The sequence below is a fragment of the Oncorhynchus mykiss genome, chromosome 10 (assembly GCF_057628025.1).
Source record: "Oncorhynchus mykiss isolate SJ-2025 chromosome 10, ASM5762802v1, whole genome shotgun sequence".
Lineage (NCBI taxonomy): Eukaryota > Metazoa > Chordata > Actinopteri > Salmoniformes > Salmonidae > Oncorhynchus > Oncorhynchus mykiss.
In genome coordinates, this window is record NC_143031.1 from 39,212,485 (window position 1) to 39,232,314 (window position 19,830).

A 19,830-nucleotide genomic window follows, 5' to 3' on the forward strand; every position below is an offset into this window, starting at 1 on the left:
GTTATCAGTATAAAAGACACCTGTCCACAACCTCAGTCACACTCAACTCCACTATGGCCAAGACCAAAGAGCTGTCAAAGGACACCAGAAACAAAATTGTAGACCTGCACCAGGCTGGGAAGACTGAATCTGCAATAGGTAAGCAGCTTGGTTTGAAGAAATCAACTGTGGGAGCAATTATTAGGAAATGGAAGACATACAAGACCACTGATAATCTACCTCGATCTGGGGCTCCACGCAAGATCTCACCCCGTGGGGTCAAAATGATCACAAGAACGGTGAGCAAAAATCCCAGAACCACACGGGGGGACCTAGTGAATGACCTGCAGAGAGCTGGGACCAAAGTAACAAAGCCTACCATCAGTAACACACTACGCCGCCAGGGACTCAAATCCTGCAGTGCCAGACGTGTCCCCCTGCTTAAGCCAGTACATGTCCAGGCCCATCTGAAGTTTGCTAGCGAGCATTTGGATGATCCAGAAGAAGACTGGGAGAATGTCATGGTCAGATGAAACCAAAATAACTTTTTGGTAAAAACTCAACTCGTCGTGTTTGGAGGACAAAGAATGCTGAGTTGCATCCAAAGAACACCATACCTACTGTGAAGCATGGGGGTGGAAACATCATGCTTTGGGGCTGTTTTTCTGCAAAGGGACCAGGATGACTGATCCGTATAAAGGAAAGAATGAATGGGGCCATGTATCGTGAGATTGAGTGAATACCTCCTTCCATCAGCAAGGGCATTGAAGATGAAACGTGGCTGGGTCTTTCAGCATGACAATGATCCCAAACACACCGCCCGGGCAACGAAGGAGTGGCTTCGTAAGAAGCATTAAGGTCCTGGAGTGGCCTAGCCAGTCTCCAGATCTCAACCCCATAGAAAATCTTTGGAGGGAGTTGAAAGTCCGTGTTGCCCAGCAACAGCCCCAAAACATCACTGCTCTAGAGGAGATCTGCATGGAGGAATGGGCCAAAATACCAGCAACAGTGTGTGAAAACCTTGTGAAGACTTACAGAAAAATTAACCTCTGTCATTGCCAACAACGGGTATATAAAAGTATTGAGAAACTTTTGTTATTGACCAAATACTTATTTTCCACCATAATTTGCAAATTCATTAAAAATCCTACAATGTGATTTTCTGGATTTTTTTCCTCTCATTTTGTCTGTCATAGTTGAAGTGTACATATGATGAAAATTACAGGCCGCTCATCTTTTTAAGTGGGAGAACTTGCACAATTGGTGGCTGACAATACTTTTGCCCCACTATATATGTACGGTCACTGTGGGGACGACATCATCGATAGTGGAGTCAAGCCCTGTCTTCCTGATCGTCGTCTGCCTGGGGCGTTGTACTGTAAGCAGTAAATTGACACCTGCCTTCTATGTAACCTAAAACAAGTATACATCAGTCGTCACGCTCTTATCTTAGTGGACCTTGCTCACTAGCTTTGCATTTGTTTAGTCCAAGTTTACCTGTGAATGCAAGCCTGGAAAAAGAATACAGCATATTGTTGATTTGACACATGATTTTGTTTGTGATATTGCAGTGTTGTAATCCAACACATCTTGATCTGTCTTCATTAGTTTCAGCCAGTGTGCTATTGAACGTGTGTAAGAGGAAATGTTCTAGCAGGATTTAAAATTAGCTGTGTCAACAAACACATGAAACGTCAACACTACTGCTGCCATAAGTGCACAAGACATCACACTGTAGGCTTGAAACACCAAAGTTCAAGCAAAATAATTTAGGAAATTCCTTCGTTTACAGCATCACAAGTTGGAAAGTTCAGTCTAATGTGAAACCAGTTTAGTAACCACACTATAGCTCAAATGTTTAAACTATATCCTGTTTGAGCATGTTTAGTTCTGTTAAACTATTTTACCTTCTGCATAGTTCCATGTACTTTTTTTCCCAGAGCCCATGTAGCTTGTCTTTATGCTATGGCATAAATAAACATTAAGCATGTGAATGTGGAAGACGATTTGACAAATATTGAAGTAAAAAAAAGTTTATGAATCCTCATTTAAAATGTGATTATTTTATTTGTTGTTGAAATTGTGTTTTTTTTTCTCCCAAAATACTCAAACCCCCATTTAAAAAAATATCTACAAAAATATTTCCAGTATTTAACAATAAAATGTGTCTGGCTAATCATGTTAAAAGGACATATTCAATTCAGATTTGTCAGACAAGACAACACATACTGTGGTCCAATATCTATACCAAAGCAATATCAGTCATTCTATACACCTTGGTGATGATAACCTCCACGTTCTCTCCTCCCAGATGACAGAGGTCAAGGATACACACAAGATGGGTGTCTTTCAGCTCCTCAGCAGTTGCTAAAATCTCCTCTGAAAGATGAAAATTTAAAGAAAAACCAGCATACACAAATTAACTTCGGAATATTTAAAATTGTTGGAAACATTATGTATGCAAACCTCCTATAAAGTGTCTACATTCTACACTGAGTATACAAACCATTAACTCCTTAACTGACCAGGTGAAAGTTGACGTCACTTGTTAAATCCACTTCAAATTAGTGTAGATGAAGGGGAGGAGACAAGTTTAAAGGATTTAAGCCTTGACAATTGAGACATGGATTGTGTATGTGTGCCATTCAGAGGGTGAATGGGCAAGACAAAAGATTTAAGTGCCTTTGAACGGGGTATGGTAGTAGCCGTCGAACTGCTGTTTGGTTTTTCATGCAACAGTTTCCTGTGTGTATCAAGAATGGGCCACCACCCAAAGGACATCCAGCCAACTTGACACAACTGTGGGAACCATTGGAGACAACATGGACCAGCAACTCAATACTAGGAAGAAGTTCCTAATGTTTGAGTATACTCAGTATGTAATTAATAAATGCCTAATATTATAAATTGACAATCTACCATATCAATTGTTTGATTTGACTCTGTACCATGTAATCAATAATCAGTCTAGCCTAAAATGGACAGCGCATTTGATTTGCCATAACTGCTTTCTTAAGTGGACTCAAGTTTTAGAGTTGAAAGCCCCATTTGGAGGTCAACATTAGGAAATATGATATTGTAAATATGCATGTGAGCGGGTCAAGAACCACGAATAGCACTCTCCTTAAATAGCCTGGAGTTTTACCTTAGCTAAACACACTGCCCCATGACTTGCTCTCAGGGGTGTGTTTAACCTTCACCCTCCCCTCCTGTCCCACTCTACCTGGTGTGTTACCTGGTTCAGGGAGAGCAACCTCACTCTGGCTCAGGGGGTCTGCGAGAGGGCAGATGAAGCCTGCAGACAGGCAGGACAGAAGTGTGTTGTCATGGGGGTCTTGCGTTAGACCTACGGACCTGGGGTCCCCAGATGACATCACGGGAACAAAGGCAGCATCGATGGCCATCTGCTGGTTTATACCTGCCAGAGAGAGAGACATGTTAGAGTGTGTCCCATCGCTGCAACTTCCGTACGGACTCGGGAAAGGTGAAGGTCGAGAGCCGTGCGTCCTCCGAAACACGGCCAAGCCGCATTGCTTCTTGACGCACTGCTCGCTTAACCCGGAAGCCAGCCACACCAATGTGTCAGAGGAAACACCGTATAACTGGCGACAGCAGTCAGCTTGCAGACACCCGGCCCACAAGGAGTCGCTAGAGGGCGATGGGACAAGGAAATCCCAGCCAGCCAAACCCTCTCCTAACCTAGACGACGTTGGGCCAATTGTGCGCCACATGGGTCTCCCGGTCACGGCCGGCTGTAACACAGCCTGGGATCGAACCCAGGCTGTAGAGACGCCTCAAGCACTGCGATGCAGTGCCTTAAACTGCTGCGCCCTGAAATTATAGAAGTTAAATTAAATAAAACCACTAAGGATGTATAAAAAAATATTTAAAAAAAAAATCAGGGGTGAAAGTGGATTGAATTTTTTACCGGTACAGGACCTCGCATGTGCACAAATATTTTTGATGAGTAATAGTAAAGACATGTCACCTGTTACCTTTTAACAGTGGTGGAAAAAGTACCCAATTGTCATACTTGAGTCAAGATACCTTAATAGAAAGTGACTCAAGTCACCCAGTAAAATACTTCTTGAGTAAAAGGTCTAGAAGTATTTGGTTTTAAATATACTTAAGATTCAAAAGTAAATGTATTGGATAAAATATACTTAAGTATCAAAAGTCAAAGTACAAATAATTTCAAATTCCTTATTAAGTAAACCAGATGGAGCCATATTATTGCTTTTTTAATTTACGGATAACCAGGGTCACAGCTCAACCCTCAGACATAACTTACAAATGAAGCATGTGTGTTTAGTGAGTCCGCCAGATCAGAGGCAGTAGGGATGTTGTCTTTAAGTGTATGACTTGGACCCTTTCATGTCCTACTAAGCATTAAATATGTAACGAGTACTTTTGGGTGTCAGGGAAAATGCATGGAGTAAAAAGTTAATTGTTTTAGTTAGGAATGTAGTAAAGTAAAAGTTGTAAAACAATAGTAAAGTACAGATACAGCAAAAAACTTAAGTACTTTTACATCACTGCCTTTTAATGGGCCATGAACACAACCAGGCATGATGTTTTTATCTGATTGTCAAACAAATCACATCTGCATACATTGGTCCACTAAAATAATTCCAGCATCAAACTGTACTGGGCACCTGACATTTGATGAATGGAAAGAGATATCTATTAAAACACCCCAAAAATGACGACATTCTGCAATTGTCATTGGGGAAACTTGCAGCCTGAATTGATTGTGTCCACTCACTGGTGTCCGCATGCATCACATTCCCGGCAAATCATCTCTGCCTTGCAAAAATGTTGTTTACCTCAAACTACACCGCATTTTGGAGTTATACCACCAGGTTAAGGCCATTCACTCATTTCTCATGAGGCTGACAGGCACCAACAATAAATTATGGTACAATAGCCTAAAGTTTTCATCTTTGATTTAATTATTGTGATAGGCTCATGTTTTACCAGTACGCCGTACCGGCACTATTTATTTTGCCAGTACTCTGTACCGGACTGGCTTACCTTCACCCCTGAGAACAATAAAACAGATTAACTCCAATCAAATGAAAAATTACAAACAAATGATTTACATGAGCTCTACATTACCTAATATTGTGATTTTATAGTATCCTTTGCAGGTTACTGGTGAGAGGGTGTCTGTGGTTTGCTCTGGAGTCCACCTAGCAGCATGTAGGTTACTTTGCTGCAGCAGAAGGGTCTTGTCGTCAAATCTGAATCTCTGAGAAAGGCTCTCTGAGTACACACCACCAGGATGTAAATATTCTAACACTTCTTGTCTCTGCTTTGGCCACGAGCTGCTTTCCCACGATGTCCTATCACAGTCTGCAACTGCTCTCTCTCCAGTAGCGCCTTCACTCTGTGGAATATCTTAGAAACAAAATATAGGCCTATCAATGTCACTAGCCTTGTAACATCCCACATGAATGATGCAATGGCAAGTAGTTTCCATGGTTTCCAACAGCATAGTTAATCTCTGGCTAGCCCCCACACTTCACTAGCCATGCATAACCCATAGAGAGGAATACAAGTTAGGCCACATAGATAAGTGGTGAGATTATGTTAATGTGGCAAAACCCTCATACCTGGTGGACCTAGTTGTTCACTGGCTCTAGTTTGGTCAGTTATTTTTTCTAGTGAACTAACTTCCTCTGTTTCAGAATCACGCTCCTCTTCTGTTAAGCCATGGCCAGCCTCTCTGTGAACAGACAAAGCTCTCACTATAACCTGAGCTACTGGGTGGGTCCCTGATAGGCATAGAGAAATTATTACAGTGACCTGGGATGGTTGACGATAGTTGATTCATTACCTTTTCTCTTGCATCCTGGCACGAGTAATGTAGCATCGCTTCATCACTCTAAAAGACAAAAAATTCTAAAACATTCAAGTAAGAAAATATGCTAATCTAATTTCCAATGCCATAGTAAAGGAGAGTTATAAATACAATTTTGAATGTCTAATAGCCTAGCCTTGTTTTAGGGTAGCCATACTAAACAAGTGGACCGTGGTCCAGACTCGGACCCAGAACGGAGTCAACAGACCACAGGTCCCGATGAGATAATAATTTAATCTGCAATAGTCTCTCTGCTCCACTTGATTACTCACCTCTTGGCTTGTTTTCTTTTCCGTCTGCTGGGTGAGCTCTGCACACTAGAGGGCGCTGTTTCCCTGTTTATCAGCGTCTGAGTCACTTCTACCATCCTCTGATCACTGGGTGGGTCAGATTCAGCCACAACAGACTGAACCATCTGCTGGAGAGAACCAGGCATTACATTATAAACTTGCTAATGACAATACCTATAAAGTTATGTACAGGCAACTGGTGTTTTTTTGTCTTGCAATTCATCCTGCTAATTTTTCTTGTAAAAAAACAACACATTTACTTTAGAAAAAGACTAAGTGTGTTGATCACATGAAGTCTGTTATATCTATGAAGCCTACCTGGTCTGACAGAGTCTCCTCTGGCAATGTCACATAGTACACAGCCATGATCTGTCCTTGGATTGCCAGACGCTTGTGCTCACGATAATGCAGACCCTCCATCTCACTCTTCAAGTCATTTGCAGCAACTAGAGGAACTTGAGCTGAGAAATACAGTGCATTCGGAAAGTACCCCTTCACTTTTTTCACATTGTTATGTTACAGCCCTGTTCTAAAAATGATTAAATAAGAACATTTCCTCAATCTACGCACAATACCCCATAATAAAAAAGCAAAAAACAAGTTTTAGCAAATGTATTACAAATAAAAAACAAACACCCTATTAACAGAAGTATTAAGACCCTTTGCTGTGAGACTATAAATTGAGCTCTGGTGCATCGTTTCCATTGATCATCCTTGATGTTTCTACAACTTGATTGGAGTCCACATCTGGTAAATTCAATTGATTGGACATGATTTGGAAAGGTACACACCCGTCTATATAAAAAGGTCCCACAGTTGACAGTGCATGTCAGGGCAAAAACCAAGCCATGAGGTCGAAGGAATTGTCCATATAGCTTCGAGACAGGATTATGTTGAGGCACAGATCTGGGGAATTGTACCAACATAAATTCTCAGCATTGAAGGTCTCCAACAACACAGTGGCCTCCATTATTACATGGAAGAAGTTTGGAACCACTAAGACTCTTCCTAGGAGCTGGATGCCCAGCCAAACTGATCAATCGGGGGAGAAGGGCCTTGGTCAGGGAAGTAACAAAGAACTCGATGGTCACTAACAGAGCTCCAGAGTTCCTCTGGAGATGGGGGAACATTCCAGAAGGACAACCATCTCTACAGCACTCCACCAATCAGGCCTTCATGGTAGACTGGCCAAACAGAAGCCACTCCTCAGTAAAAAGGCACATGACAGCCATCTTGGAGTTTGCCAAAAAGCACCTAAAGGACTCTGACCATGAGAAACAAGAATCTCTGTTCTGATGAAACCAAGATTGAACTCTTTGGCCTGAATGCCAAGCATCACATCTGGAGGAAACTTGTCACCATCCTTACAGTGAAGCATGGTGGTGGCAGCATCATGCTGTGGGGATGTTTTTCAGCAGCAGGGACTTGGAGACTTGTCAGGATCGAGGGAAAGATGAACGGAGCAAAGAATAGAGAGATCCTTGATGAAAACCTGCACCAGATCACTCAGAACCACAGACTGGAGCGAAAGTTCACCTTCCAACAAGATAACGACCCTAAGCACACAGCCAAGACAACGCAGGAGTGGCTTTGGGAAAAGTCGAATGTCCTTGAGTGGCCCAGCTAGAGCCCGGACCCGATCAAACATCTCTGGAGAGACCTGAAAAAAGCTGTACAGCAACGCTCCCCATCCAACCTGACAGAACTTGAGAGGATCTGCAGAGAAGAATGGGAGAAACTCCCCAAAACAGACATGCCAAGCTTGTAGCGGCATGCCCAAGAAGACTCGAGGCTGCAATCGGTGCCAAAGGTGCTTCAACAAAGTACTGAGTAAAGGGTCTGTATACTTATGTAAATATATTTCAGATGTTTAATACATTTGCAAAAAAATCAATTTTAGAATAAGTCTAACGTAACAAAAATGTCAAAATTCATGAGGCTGAACTCATTCCAAATGCACTATAATTATGAAAACAATTTTAATGGTGATGTCTGCTGTAGTTAAACAAGCATACAAAACAGTGGTGCATATTACAGACGGATGTAGATCTTTCCTTCTTGAAAAAGGTTCACCTCTTACCTGAGCCATCTGCCACAGACTGTGTGAAGATAATAGGGGCGTGAGGGTAGCAGTAATGGCCACCAACAGCAGTCTTCTTCAGCATGACACTGTCCTTCAGAGTCTTGGTCCATTGGATGAAGCTCTTAACCCTGGGGTCTGACACGTAGGGCTGGCCCTTATGATACCCTAATGGAAAACTACATCTGATCAAGTATAACAACTACATACTAGATCTTAACAAAGTTGCAGTGCGTTTCCCCATATATTCCTTTTTAAATAGAGCAGTTTTACTGTTGATCTTTTCTGTTTCACAATGTTTTGCATTTGTATGAAAATGGGGTACTTTTTCCACTTGAGTAAAAGATACCCCGTAAAAGAAAATGACTCAAGCAAAAGTCACCCAGTAAAATACTACTTAAGTAAAAGACTAAAAGTATTTGGTTTTAAATATACTTAAATATCAAAAGAAAGTATAAATAATTTAAAATGTCTTATTAAGCAAACCAGACTCTATATATATATATTTTTTAATTTACGGATAGCCAAGGTCACAGTTCAACACTCAGACATAATTTATAAACTAAGCATTTGTGTTTAGTGAGTCAATAGGGATGACCAGGGATGTACTCTTGATAAGTGTGTGAATTAGACAATTTCCCTGTCCTGCTAAGCATTCAAAACATTACAAGTACTTTTGGGTGTCATGTAGTACTTAAGTTAAAAACTTAAGTACTTTACACCACTGTATATAAGGGACAATTGTGTGTTTATTATATATTGTATTACCTTGTCTGCTATTTTATTAGTATGTTTTACTTTTATTTATCTACATGTCTTCCTCAACAGTACAGAATACATGTAAATGAATAAAAGTAAGCATTTCACTGTACTGTCGTCACATCCATTGTATTTTGTGCGTGAAACTTTAATTTGATATTTTGTTTCTTTGCAAATGACTGCAGCACTTACCTGTAGTGAATATCTGTGTCTCACAGCTGCTGGTGAGGTAAGGCAGTGAGTCTTGCTCTTGACACTTCCTCATCTGAGTGCAGACCAGGTATGTCACTGCATTGGGAAGAGGGGAGGGTGCAGAGCAGGGAGAAAAGAAGTACAATTAAGAGAATTCTGTTGCAGTTTATCTATGCAATTGTTGGTATTATACTAACTGTCATATTTACTTGGGTATAGCCCATTGAATATTTCTGGTTGTGAAGAAGCAAAAATCTCCAAAATGAAAGGAATATTGGATGTTCCATCCACTGCATGGACCCAGCGGTAAGTCCAGTATTTTTCTGGGCCTGCAAAAAAATGAATAAATTATGGACATGTGTGTTACACTTTCACATGGAATTACCTAAGTGAGAAATAAGTGAGTTGTGCAAGTGTAATGAGCAACTCTTACCTGTGTTCCCCTTACTCTTTATTCTCTCCACCCGACTCACAAAAGTTACCAAGCCAATGACATCACATGCAGAATTGCTGGCCATGCTGTCCAGTTCTGATCTAGAAGAAAAACATTTATAAGTAGTTCAGGCAGATGATAAAGACTGCTTAGTAATCTTGGAAATGTTACCCAGGGAAAGGCCTTTGTTTTTTTTACATCAAATCTAATTTCAACTGCATAATGTGGTTGTGAATTTACCTAATGGCGAACTGGTAGGAAACCTCAGGCAAGCCCCATTGAGGTGGCACACTCTTGGCTGGAACCACAGTAAGGACTGCAGTGGGATTCCGTGGATTCAGACAAATTTCTGCAAGGCAGGCAAAGTCAAAATTCATACTAAAATTAACAGTTTCACAAAAAATCAGACAGAATGTTCTCTCAAAATGACTACTCAGGAGTGCTGCCTGGCAACATACTGGTAATGTTGATTTACTAAGTTGTGAATGACTTGGTTCAGTTCAGTACCTACTGAGTGAAAGCTCTTCATTCTGTGGTTGTCTATGTGAGGTCGTGACCTGTTCTGATAGCTCTGCTTGAGGGTGTAGTTTTGGAGATAGAGCACAGTTCCAACATTCAGTCTCTGGTACCATTCTGGGCACAGCTCATTCCACAGGACAAGGGACATGGTGCCACTCTGGTCTGCAACCTCAAAGTAGGCCTGGAGAATAGAGAAACTAAATCCTGATGAAACGTCATTTAGAATACTGACAACATTCGAAGAGACATTAATTATAGTGTCAGGGTTCAGTAGAGAAGAGACGGTGTATTGGTCAATGGTATGGCACAGATACTTGATTATATGTTTATGCCTCACCTGGTACGGGTAATAAATATTGAGGTCAGGTTTTCCATAATACCGAAGTCTGGATTTATGAATCACCCTCACTAGCAGGGGGAGAGGTCGAAACATGCATCCGAGTGACGACTCTAGATCACACAGGAGGGTCATCTTTGATACTGTTGAAGACAAAATATCTTACCACGAGTTCTATTGGAGATTGTGGTTTCTCACAAAAGTCAGCAACTTAAATTCACATCTTACCATCCAGCACCACCTCTGATGGGGGGACATCTGGAACCCATAGTCTGCCTTCAGGATCCTCGTTATTCCAAAGAGACAGGTAATGTTTGCGGCCCACCTGCAGAGGTGAATCACTTTGCAATGCCACAATGTTCCCAAAGCCATCCTTTGAAATCATGGGGAGGGAATCCAAGTCCTTAATCTTGCGCAACACATTAGACTCCTTTGAACCATGTTCAATCTTCTCGATGCAAACACAACCCTGACCCAATCTTCTCTCATTGAAAACAAAGGAGCACTGGGTGATGTTGATATCAATTCCACTACGAATAATGTTTTTGTGGATCAGATGATTTAAACTACAGTCAAGAATGCACTTGGCCTGCCAGACTCCATCAGTCACTATCATGTCATAGCTGTAGCTGTCAGGAGGATGTTGTCCAACATTTTGTTGTTCTGTCAAATATCTCTGAAGTTCAATGACAGCTACAGCATCAGTTTTATCAATTTTAAGTGTACGTGTTTTTGCAGTAAAGAACTGTTCCAAAGTAGAATGTAAGAAAGAATTCTGATTATTTTCAGTCAATAGATCGGAACAAGCCGATATGTTCTGAACTTCTTCGGGCATCATTAATGCGCAACAGGCCATGCACTGGGGGAAATGGGTTTGTTTACAACTACCTACCTTGAATGTATGCCTTGGCTAACGATGTAGTTAGCTAGCTAACTTTAGCTCTGTAAACAAAGATTGTTAACAGCCGTTTGCTGACTAGCTGACCACGCAAACAAGCGTTGACCATTAACCTAGTGCTAGCTGTATCGGTCTTGCCACATCCAACAATATAGCTAGCTTTTTCCTTGCAAAAAAAAAACGCCAGTAGCTAACTTTAGATATTTAGCTAACTAACGCGTTAGCATGCTAATGACGTTACCGATTAACAAGAATGAACAGTCTCCGTTTTATGACTAGCTAGCTCGTTTTGTACTTACAAAAGACGATAAAATCACGATACATTTTTTGGAAACATTGTAGCTAGCTAGTTACAGCATCATAGAGAGTTCCGCTTTTGCTTCGGCGGCAGTGGATTTGAATTTTGGAGGCGGTTATTCTACACACCAACGCGGTGCTGGCATGCCCCACTGACGCACACAGTGCTTTGTATATCACTTATATTATGAAGGAGAAAATCATCTTCAATTGCACATTAACCCATTCATGTCCATAACGTAAATGTATCATTTATTTTGGTACACTTGTTCTCTGAGTTTGATGGACAAATCTGAATACTTTTTATAAATCGGCCAAAGGGTTTGTCTACAATGTGAGTTTTTTATATTGTACAATATTGATCAAAAATAAACTCAAAATGTAACAATTTCAAAGATGTTACTGAGTTACAGTTCATGTAAGGAAATCAGTCAATTTAAGTAAATTAATTTGGCCCTAATCTATAGATTTCACATGATTGGGAATATATGCATCTGCTGGTCACAGATACCTTAAAAAAACGTAGGGACCTGGATCAGAAAACCAGTCATTTTCTGGTGTGATCACCACCAATTGCCTCAGGCAGCGCAATACATCTCATAGGCATAGAGTTGATTTGGCTGTTGACTGTGGAATGCTGTCCCGCTCCTCTTCAATGTGCGAAGTTGCTGGATATTGGCAGAAACTGGAACACATGTCGATACAGAGCACCCCAAATGTGCTCAATGGGTGACATGTCTGGTGAGTATGCAGGCCATGGAAGAACTGGGACATTTTCAGCTTCTAGGAATTGGGCACAGATCCTTGCGACATGAAGCTGTGCATTATCATGCTGAAACATGAGGTGATGGCGGCGGATGAATGGCATGACAATAGGGCTCGTGAGTTTGTTTACATGGTTTCTCTGTGGTTTCAAATTGACATCAATAAAAATCCATTGTGTTCGATGGTACTGCCACATTCTCTAAAACTACGTTGGAGGCGATTTATGGTAGAGAAATTAATATTAAATTATCTGGCAACAGCCCTAGTGGACATTCCTGCAGTCAGCATGCCAATTATCACATTCCTTAAAAACTTAACATCTGTGGCATTGTGTTGTGTAACTAAACTGCACATTTTAGAGTGTCTATTTATTGTCCCCCAGCACAAGGTGCACCTATGTAATGGTCATGCTGTTTAATTAGTTTATTTATATGTCACACCTGTCAGGTAGATGGATTATCTTGGCAAAGGAGAAATGCTCACTAAAAGGGATGTAAACAAATTTGTGCATAACATTTGAGAGAAATAAGCTTATTGTGCGTATGGAACATTTTACATGTTGCATTTATATTTTTTGTTCAGTGTATATTTTGTATTTGGACACATGGGGTTACTGTTTTTTTTTTTTTACACATTTCATGAATCAAGTCATGTGAAGTAAGTCTTAAAACTGTCAGATAATAATTTTTAGTAAACAGATTGTCCGGACCAATATACAGTACCAGTCAAAAGTGTGGACACACCTACTCATTCAAGGGGTTTTCTTTATTTTTTACTATTTTCTACATTGTAGAGTAATAGTAAAGACATCAGAATTATAAATAACACATATGAAATCATGTAGTAGTAAAAAATGTGTTAAACAAATCAAAATACATTTTAGATTTTAGATTCTTCAAAGAAGCCACGCTTTGCCTTGATGACAGCTTTGCAAATGCAATGCAAGTCAATGGAGATTGGAGAGTGAGTATGGAGGTAAAATAGTGACTTAATTATACAAGCATGTAACTTCTTTTGAGAATAAATGCAACAACACTTGCAAGTGCATAACGCAATGTGTGAATAAACACAATATTTGCAAACATAAATTGATTTGTTAATAAATTCAATAAGATTTGCAAGCATGCACCTACATTTCAGAATGACACTCATTTACAAGCTAGTTAAAGTTAGCCAACTTGAGCAGATATCACAGCTTGCTAACTAGCAAAGCCAACCAACTACATACCAAATATACACAGAGCAAATAATGATTTTATAAGCTAATGTTAGTCTCAACCAAATGACAAGTACATAACTTGACCTATTGCTCTGATACACAACGTAAGAACCACTAGATACAGGCTAGCCAGAAGGCTCTAATGCTAGCTAGCTAACCAGTCATGTCTGACGTCCTAATTGGGTTTTTTGATTGAATGTTTTGTTTGTGGGAACTGTAGAATTGTTATTTTTTTTACCATTTAGATGTGGAAATAACACAACCAGTCATGATGTTTTTGTCTGATTGTCAATCACTTCAAAAAGGCGCTTCTATAGGTTACCCACAGGCTGTGGCGATTTTAGCATGTAAATCTTGGTGGGGCAAAATAATATATACAGTATGTTTTTTGATGCATGCCAGCAAAGCTACTACACAACACAAGACTAAACAATACATTAATTGCACTATAATGATGACTAACGGTGCCAACAACTGTTAGGGCTTACATAAAGCTGTCCCAACAGCAGAGTCCCAACACCAGTCCCAACACCTTACCACTGCTTACCTGGCTATCAGTGGAACCTTGTCTGGCATTGAAACAGTTCATTCAGCCTCATTTACTGCCTTTAAAAAAACAGCTGATTTGGCTGACTTGCTGAAACAAATGTGGTTTCTACTGACAATTGAGATGTACAAACTATGGCATAAGGGGACGACGAGCGTATAAGAGGCAATCCGTAATTTCGATTAAGACATTAATGAGCGAGTTGGACGGATGTAGTCAATATAACTATTTGTTCACTACTTTTGAAATGTACATCGACATAATTCAGAACAGTACTCTTACAGTATTCTCCTTGTACACCAAGTCATAACCGTAGGATAAATTATGGGGGCATAAATGTAGACAATGAAAGCTCTTACAATATTCCATGGTTACATTTCTCTAAAACAGGGTGCAACATGTGCACCACCAAGTCAAAACAGTAGGCAAAATTAAGAGGGGGAAAAATGATCAAATTATTAGCGTGAGGCACTACTAACAGCTTACTACACAGCATACACTTAATATTACTTTCTTAGCTACAGTATACATATCTCCCTGGCACATATAATTTATGCAGCAGCATACAATACATTTTTGGACTCATCTTGTTGTGCTGTGCTCACTTGAACAGGATGGTGGTGCGGCGGTCCTTCGTGGGCAAAATTTGTCTTCAACGTCTGGCATTCTCTAGATTTCTGGTGCTTTCAGGACAACTGGGAACTCTAAAAAAAAACAAGGCCAAATCATGATGACGTCGGTGCTCTAGAAAGAGGCCCGAGATCCCGACTTGCAATTCAGTTGGATGACCATTCAAAATGTATTTTATCAGTCAGAGCTCGATTTTTCAAGTTCCCAGTTGTCTTGAAGTTACGGAAGTCAGATTTCCTAGTTCTGAGTTTCCAGTTGTTTTGAAAGCACCAGAAATCTAGAGAATGCCAGACTTTGAAGACAAATTTTGCCCACGAAGGACCACCGCACTACCACGGCAAGGGTCATGCTGGATTGACAGCATGGCCAATGTTGAATGTTTATCCTTTTAAGCTTGAAAAAGAAACCCTTAAATCCAGACTTGGTACCACACACCCACTCCACTGCATAGCAGGTTAGTGATTGCTTTGCAATGCTTTCAGTTAGCCACTGTTTCCTTCCAAACCACACATTGTTGAATTTGCAATTTCCAACTTGTATCATGTTTATGTCCAATGGCCGATGAGCAACAAAACGTTTTATCTCTAATTCCTCTTCATTTTCTTCTCTTCATATGTATGACAAGGATTAAAAAGCATTTTCCAGTAGATAGCTTGCTAGCTAGGATTTTGAAAGTATGATGTTGACATGATCAGTCCAATCAAAGCTGTAGATATAACGTGATTTTACATAATTTTATCTGTGGCCAATTACCTTGAGCCAAATTTGATGGGCACTTCTATTGTATGGGCACTTTATGGCAGCACCCAATGGTGTTGAATTTTCAACCTCTACCCTTAGATTTGGCGGTAACGTAGTGTCCCCACGAGTGACAGAACACTGAGCCAATCACGGTGCAACTAGAGAACATTATCCAATCACAGCGCAACTAGAGAACATTACCAACCCCTACACTCTGTATTTTCCACGGGCTGCCCCACCACCACAGACTGCCCATCCACCACAGAAAGCACTGAGCTAGACTGAAACACCTGCATTTTGGACCTGCCTTACTCAAGAAAGCAAAAAAGAGACCAAGTTTGTATGCAGCTTTATTAACTCAATGATTTTATTTATTGTTTTACATTGTTTGCAAACTGATGTGACAGGTATTAATGTCAAAATAACGTGAAAAACATGCAGACCTGTTTTTAGCTAAATGACGGTTTGCCACTGCCCACAGGTCAGCTGTTTGTTCACCCCTGGCAATTGCTAATAACCCATCCGGCTATATGTGATAAAGTGAAAATCTGAGGCCAGCACCCAACTCTAACCATAAATACAGAAAACGCGCTATAGGATACAGTCAAAGATTTTTTGATACAGGGTGTAGGATTATTTTTGCTGCCTGGTTTAGATACAGTGGGGCATAAAAATATTTAGTCAGCTACCAATTGTGCAAGTTCTCCCACATAAAAAGATGAGGCCTGTAATTGTCATCATAGGTACACTTCAACTATGACAGGCAAAATGAGGGAAAAAAATCCAGAAAATCACATTGTAGGATTTTTAATGAATTTACTTGCAAATTGTGGTGGAAAATAAGTATTTGGTCAATAACAAAAGGTTATCTCAATCCTTTGTTATATACCCTTTGTTGGCAATTTCAGAGGTCAAATGTTTTCTGTAAGTCTTCACAAGGTTTTCACACACTGTTGCTGGTATTTTGGCCCATTCCTCCATGCAGATCTCCTCTAGAGCAGTGATGTTTTTGGGCTGTTGCTGGGCAACACGGACTTTCAACTCCCTCCAAAGATTTTCTATGGGGTTGAGATCTGGAGACTGGCTAGGCCACTCCAGGACCTTGAAATGTTTCTTACGAAGCCACTCCTTCGTTGCCCGGGCGGTGTGTTTGGGATCATTGTCATGCTGAAAGACCCAGCCACGTTTCATCTTCAATGCCCTTGCTGATGGAAGGAGGTTTTCACTCAAAATCTCACGATACATGGCCCCATTCATTCTTTCCTTTACACGGATCAGTCGTCCTGGTCCCTTTGCAGAAAAACAGCCCCAAAGCATGATGTTTCCACCCCCATGCTTCACAGTAGGTATGGTGTTCTTTGGATGCAACTCAGCATTCTTTGTCCTCCAAACACAACGAGTTGAGTTTTTACCAAAAAGTTACATTTTGGTTTCATCTGACCATATGACATTCTCCCAATCTTCTTCTGGATCATCCAAATGCTCTCTAGCAAACTTCAGATGGGCCTGGACATGTACTGGCTTAAGCAGGGGGACACGTCTGGCACTGCAGGATTTGAGTCCCTGGCGGCGTAGTGTGATACTGACAGTAGGCTTTGTTACTTTGGTCCCAGCTCTCTGCAGGTCATTCACTAGGTCCCCCCGTGTGGTTCTGGGATTTTTGCTCACTGTTCTTGTGATCATTTTGACCACACGGGGTGAGATCTTGCGTGGAGCCCCAGATCGAGGTAGATTATCAGTGGTCTTGTATGTCTTCCATTTCCTAATAATTGCTCCCACAGTTGATTTCTTCAAACCAAGCTGCTTACCTATTGCAGATTCAGTCTTCCCAGCCTGGTGCAGGTCTACAATTTTGTTTCTGGTGTCCTTTGACAGCTCTTTGGTCTTGGCCATAGTGGAGTTTGGAGTGTGACTGTTTGAGGTTGTGGACAGGTGTCTTTTATACTGATAACAAGTTCAAACAGGTGCCATTAATACAGGTAACGAGTGGAGGACAGAGGAGCCTCTTAAAGAATAAGTTACAGGTCTATGAGAGCCAGAAATATTGCTTGTTTGTAGGTGACCAAATACTTATTTTCCACCATAATTTGCAAATAAATTAATTAAAATCCTACAATGTGATTTTCTGGATTTTTTTTCTCATTTTGTCAGTCATAGTTGAAGTGTACCTATGATGAAAATGACAGGCCTCTCTCCTCTTTTTAAGTGGGAGAACTTGCACAATTGGTGGCTGACTAAATACTTTTTTGCCCCACTGTGTCACACCCTGACCATAGTTTGCATTGTATGTTTCTATGTTTTGTTTGGTCAGGGTGTGATCTGAGTGGGCATTATATGTTTGTATGTCTAGTTTGTCTGTTTCTGTGTTTGGCCTGATATGGTTCTCAATCAGAGGCAGGTGTTAGTCATTGTCTCTGATTGGGAGCCATATTTAGGTAGCCCGTTTTGTCATTGTGGGTGATTGTCTATGTTAGTTGCTTGTGTCAGCACAGTTCTCATTATAGTTTCACGGTCGTTATTCGTTTATTGTCTTGTATAGTTTGTATTCAGTGTTCAGTGCTTTCTTTAATTAAAAAATCAGCATGAACACATAACACGCTGCGTTTTGGTCCGCTCCTTACGACGATCGTGACACACTATGTTTCTGCTTATACTTTTCATTTTGGTAGGCTATTTGTTAGTCAACTTGTCTATAATTAAATACATGTAGCTTCTCTTTTGGCATTTTATGAGGCCCTAGAAGATAAATAAACCCATGCTCAGCAGAATAATGTATCCTAATAGATGGATAGAACGAATGCTTCAATCTAGTTGACATCAAGTTTTCTCTCATCTTTCGCAGAGCAAAGATGTTTAGGGACTGGGGAGAAAATACAGTAACAAAAAAGGTCTATATTCTGTGAAAAATGTCCAAATGACATCAGTTTTACTGGTTGTAAGGAAAAGAAAGCTGTGAAAACGAGCCAACTGGTTTCTGATAAGATTTCAGTTCGGCTTCGATGCATATTTTATGTGGTTGAAATACTATCTATCAGCTGTTGTGATGAAGACAATACCTTTACAGATGGTATCTAACTGAGCATTACAATTCTCTTCTCTCAAGATGCATAAATAAATAAATCATATTTCTCCACTCTCCACCTGTTCCCAAGTCCAAATTTCTCCTTAATTTGGTGTATAATTTTACTTGAAAAAAATGCATAATTCTGCAGGAGTTATTATTAAGGCTATGTGAGAGGTTATAGACCTACAGTCAGTGTCCAAATTTCAGTATTCATGTAACCCATCTAAACAGTAGGCTACAGTTCCCCTGACATGCCATAGGCCTATTTGAAGTCCCTGTCGAATTTGTATAGTGCCTCACAATCATCACATAATATAGCCTGCTATCATCCTCTTTTACCACTTCAAATATTTTCCAAACATTACTTTTCTGGCCCTCCCTTCTCTTTTCCATCTCTCGTTTCGCAGCTTTTGTTTATTGAATTAAACTTCGACAATGTCCTTTTAGCCTTTGTGGATTGACGTTACATTTTTCTGCCCATTCCCAAAAGCATTATTTGGCGATTGACGCATACAGTTAATCCCTAAAGTTTAGGTTTATGCACTAATACCAGATAGATTGAAAGAATGAAAGAAAAACCTCAATATACTGTAGCCTGTATAAATTGCACAATAATTATAAATGTATGGATATTTAAAAATATTGTTTCTCTTTATTCAACTCGCCGGCCACCCACCCGCATTTCAGCCACATAATATTTAATGACCCTATAACAGCAGGGAATGCAGGTTATGAGTCAACCCGCGCATCATTCGTCCACTCACAAAATAATTCCAGCATCCAAACCACAACTGTGCACTATGCACCTGCAATTTGATGACGATTTTCATTAGGCCTACACTTGTAGCCTGAATTGATGAGTCCACTTTTGTCCACACGCGCCTCGGGTCTCGGCCACTCATTTCCACCTTGTCCATGCGCGTCTCGGTCTCACATCTCCGCCTTGGCAAAATTGGTCTCCTCGAACCACAAGGTAAATTGGAGCGTATGGCACCGGGTTTAAAGTCAATTCGCTAATTTTCATGTGATTGACACGCAGAAATGTTAAATAATAGTGTAATAGTCTATAGTTTTTTTTGCCATTTTGTGCTAATTATGCTATGCTCACGTTGGTACGGCATACCTCCACTATTTCATACTTCTAGTGTCAATCTTAAAATGTCAATGTGGCCTGTGTTTTTTGATATTGACATTAATGGGTTAATGAAAACACGCAG

At 40.4% G+C, this 19,830-nt stretch overlaps 1 protein-coding gene across 6 annotated transcripts; it reads right to left on the reverse strand.

Moving 5' to 3' along the window:
- Positions 1 to 2,026: 2,026 nt before the first annotated feature.
- Positions 2,027 to 11,822, reverse strand: LOC110533856 (RPA1 related single stranded DNA binding protein). 6 transcript variants are annotated; one of them, XR_016483701.1, is made up of 15 exons: positions 10,681 to 11,822; positions 10,453 to 10,595; positions 10,104 to 10,296; positions 9,837 to 9,945; positions 9,597 to 9,697; positions 9,373 to 9,492; positions 9,164 to 9,259; positions 8,213 to 8,380; positions 6,451 to 6,593; positions 6,115 to 6,257; positions 5,819 to 5,883; positions 5,595 to 5,707; positions 5,098 to 5,379; positions 3,215 to 3,397; positions 2,027 to 2,358 (listed from the first exon to the last, which is right to left on the reverse strand). XR_016483701.1 is itself a non-coding variant. In XM_021618408.3 (15 exons), exons 1-15 carry the CDS (start codon positions 11,306 to 11,308, stop codon positions 2,222 to 2,224), a joined length of 2,607 nt encoding a protein of 868 aa, XP_021474083.2. In that variant the 5' UTR covers positions 11,309 to 11,822; the 3' UTR covers positions 2,027 to 2,221. The 6 variants fall into 6 exon arrangements, 4 of the variants coding, with proteins under 4 accessions (XP_021474083.2, XP_021474082.2, XP_090042687.1 ...); XR_016483700.1 differs by having other exon boundaries at positions 6,115 to 6,260; XM_021618408.3 differs by having other exon boundaries at positions 5,819 to 5,866.
- Between the last annotated feature and the right edge of the window lie 8,008 nt (positions 11,823 to 19,830).